At 40.1% G+C, this 3,189-nt stretch overlaps 1 protein-coding gene across 1 annotated transcript; it reads right to left on the bottom strand.

Moving 5' to 3' along the window:
• Positions 1-261: 261 nt before the first annotated feature.
• LOC109882267 (fish-egg lectin-like) lies at positions 262-2,571 on the bottom strand. The gene is made up of 5 exons (XM_020474373.2): positions 2,291-2,571; positions 1,941-2,174; positions 1,546-1,763; positions 1,294-1,412; positions 262-708 (listed from the first exon to the last, which is right to left on the bottom strand). Exons 1-5 carry the CDS (start codon positions 2,343-2,345, stop codon positions 567-569), a joined length of 768 nt encoding a protein of 255 aa, XP_020329962.1. The 5' UTR covers positions 2,346-2,571; the 3' UTR covers positions 262-566.
• Positions 2,572-3,189: the final 618 nt, after the last annotated feature.

The raw sequence follows: 3,189 nt of genomic DNA, 5'->3' as shown, positions 1-3,189 counted from the left end.
AATACTTTTCGACTTTTAATCAAGTAGTATTTTACTTGGTGACTTTCACTTTTACTTGAGTAATTTTCTAATAAGGTATCTTGACTTTTACTCAAGTATGACAATGAAGTACTTTTTCCACCAGTGTAGTGGCTTTGCTGGAATGTATCTAAAACAATTTGTTGAGTTTGCCCCACCAAGATGTACATGCTAAAATCGTCACTGGCAGAGCAACTAAAATCCCCCTGTTCAATATGAAAACAAAGAAACACAGAAATTACAATAGCTTCAAACTGAATGCTTTATTTTTGCGGGAAATGATTATATAATGAGATAATAAGCATTGAAAGGGATTCCATCCATCTCTATGAATAACCTCTGAAGCAAGATCATGAAGATCAGTGATTACTATTGACAGAGATAAAGTACTGAAAAGTATAGTTAGAGTAGTAGGTTTTAGAATGAAGGATTCTTATGAACTGATGTTGGGCAATCTCAAGCAGAAGGCTGTTCCAGAAAGAGAGATCGATGAGTTAGCAAGTGAACTTTAGACAGATCCCGAACGGCCATCAGATGCAGAGGAGAGACTAATGTGTGCACACCATGGTGACTCCAGACTTGGAGACCACCCAAAGACGGCCCAGGTCATAGGTCACGTGGCCCATGCGCATGCACATAGGGATATTGCTCCATCCGGTGCCCTCTGGTTTACTGGCTGTGATGCCGTCTCTGTGTTGAAGAAAGAGGTTCATGTTTTAAAGCTTATGCATTTTTTTAAGTACATCCATTTTTGGACGGTAATAACTGGATATAGCCATAGATTTTTGGAGAATATAACTTCTGCCTCTTAAGCTTTATTCAACCACAAAAGAAGCTAAAATGTAAGCTTTTAAGTACATCCATTTTTGGTAAACAATGTTATTGTAAACAAACAATGTATAGCTTTAAAATACATGTTACATTTTTTTTTTGATCTGTCTTTGCATCCGTAGCTCCATGTATGAATATGAGAGTGGTTACATTTCTCTAACTACATTCCTCAACTGTTTACCAAAACAAGTGGTGGGATGTCTGGGAAGTTGTTGTTTTAATCCCAAACTGTAGCTTTATAGGACATCCCACTCTTACATACTTCATCGTACAATGTCTACACATGTCTTTATAAGTCCTATAAGTTTAGATCTGATTATATTTGACTGATTTTATTCATGTATCTACAGTATTTTAGTTGCTTCACAAAGCAAGTACAGTAAGGATAATAATTATAATTAAAGGTATACCATTATTATACACATAGTTCAGTAGTAACCTTACCTGGTATAAACTTGGCCTGCAGAGTTAACCCCAAAGACACTACCATCAGTTGCCACTTCAATCATGGAAAGCTTGCCGCCAATGTGTCTCCACCCGTTGTTTTGACAGTCTTGATTCAGCTGGAAACAAACAGATTCAATCAGGTGTTTAGGACCATTTCAACAGATATAATATGAAACAGTTTTAGAATAACTGACACTCTCCATCCTCTACTACTCTGCTCCAGCTCTCACACTCTCTCCCAGATCTTACACTCATTAAGTAGATATCATCATTCTTGTTGACTGCCCAGCACCCAAAGGGTCCACAGCTGTAGTACTTCACAGCTCCTGGCAATCCTGTCCATGGAAGAGGTGAGCCTGGACCCTTGTAACCAACTGTGGCACTACGTGTCAGACAGAATGGAGTATCGTTCATGTTGGCCCCAACAATAAACTGTTCACCTCCAGCATCCAACTGTTTCAGAAGGCCTGAAGACCACAAAGACAGACAGACAGACGGACAAGTAAACATGGAGCACATATCTGTGAGTACTGCCAAATGACCTACAAGTTACAATTTAAAATGTTTTCAACAGCCTGATGGTATCAGGAAAGCTAAGAAGCAGGTGTCCTCTGGATAAATATTGAGTAATTCTCTCCACTAACCTTCAGCTTTCACCCAGTTACCGGCCACATACTTGTAGATTGCATAGTCCTTGTTGACACCCCAGATCCCTGCTGGTCCTACAGTGATATGCTTCAGGGAACCAGGCAGGCGGATCCATTTATCACCTACCAGGTAGTAGGGGATTTGACTTGTGTCTGTTGCAACCACTTGCCCCAGTCCTGCATCGATCTGCATCAGATTCTTGATGTTTACTACCTCCTGACAGTCCCATGCTATGGAGACAAAGATGTGAGGAGAGCACACAGCCAACAAGGAGGATGACATTATGGAGCGAACTTGATGATCAATTCCAAGTTGATCAAGCATGTTTCAGATGATGGTAACTTACCATGACTGACGGTCAGGAGACATAGGACCAATAGGACGGCTGCAGTCGCTCTCATGATGTCTCTGTAGATCTACAGTATACGTTTGGTTGTAAGCCAGACTTCAATTGTCCCCTTGCAAGACTTTGCACTTTTATAGTGTTGTGGAAAATATTGAATCAAATAATTCACCAATACCAGAACTTGTGAATTTATTACAAACTAACAGAGCCGAGCAATTCCATGGAACAACTGACTCTTCATTCTTAGTACTTGGCTTTTATACAGTCTCATCCTTACATAAGTGTCACTCCACTTTACGAATCTTGTTGTCTTACTTAGTTTCCATTCTCTTATTGGCTCAGACATTGGGGCATCGACTCTATTGGTGACATGTCATGCACACTCCTACTTGTGCCTATCACTGTATAGCTAATGTTCCTGTCCAAAAGTCTATACAAGTTCAGGTCGGTGTTGTCTATGTATGAATAGCCCATATACGTGTCCAAAAGCTGAAATAAATCATTCACTCTACTGTTATTCTGACATTTCATATTCTTAAAATAAAGTGGTGATCCTAACTGACCTAAGACAGGGAATGTTTACTAGGATTAAATGTCAGGAATTTCATTTCTCTTTAACAAATGATCCATGTGGACACCCCTTCAAATTTGTGGATTTGTATAAAATCAAGCAAACAGCCATGCAATCTTCATAGACAAACATTGGCAGTAGAATGGCCTTACTGGAGAGCTCAGTGACTTTCAACTTGGCACCGTCATAGGATGCCGTCTTTCCAACAAGTCAGTTCATAAAATGTCTGTCCTGCTAGAGCTGCCCCGTTCAACTGTAAGTGCTGTTATTGTGAAGTGGAAACATCTAGGAGCAACAACGGCTCAGCCGCAAAGTGGTAGGCCAAACA

The sequence above is a fragment of the Oncorhynchus kisutch genome, unplaced genomic scaffold (assembly GCF_002021735.2).
Source record: "Oncorhynchus kisutch isolate 150728-3 unplaced genomic scaffold, Okis_V2 scaffold988, whole genome shotgun sequence".
In the NCBI taxonomy this organism is placed as follows: Eukaryota; Metazoa; Chordata; class Actinopteri; order Salmoniformes; family Salmonidae; genus Oncorhynchus; species Oncorhynchus kisutch.
The sequence above is the reverse complement of the archived record's forward strand: the minus strand, read 5'-3'. Positions and strand labels throughout refer to the sequence as shown.

What these genes read in the sequence shown, in the direction of transcription:
- LOC109882267 (XM_020474373.2), bottom strand. Translation starts at nt 2,345, where the DNA reads ATGAGAGCGACTGCAGCCGTCCTATTGGTCCTATGTCTCCTGACCGTC. An exon ending in TCTCCTGACCGTCAGTCATG is followed by an intron (nt 2,175 to 2,290) that starts GTAAGTTACCAT and finishes TTGTCTCCATAG; the next exon opens with CATGGGACTGTCAGGAGGTA. An exon ending in ATGATATCTACTTAATGAGT is followed by an intron (nt 1,413 to 1,545) that starts GTAAGATCTGGG and finishes GTTTGTTTCCAG; the next exon opens with CTGAATCAAGACTGTCAAAA.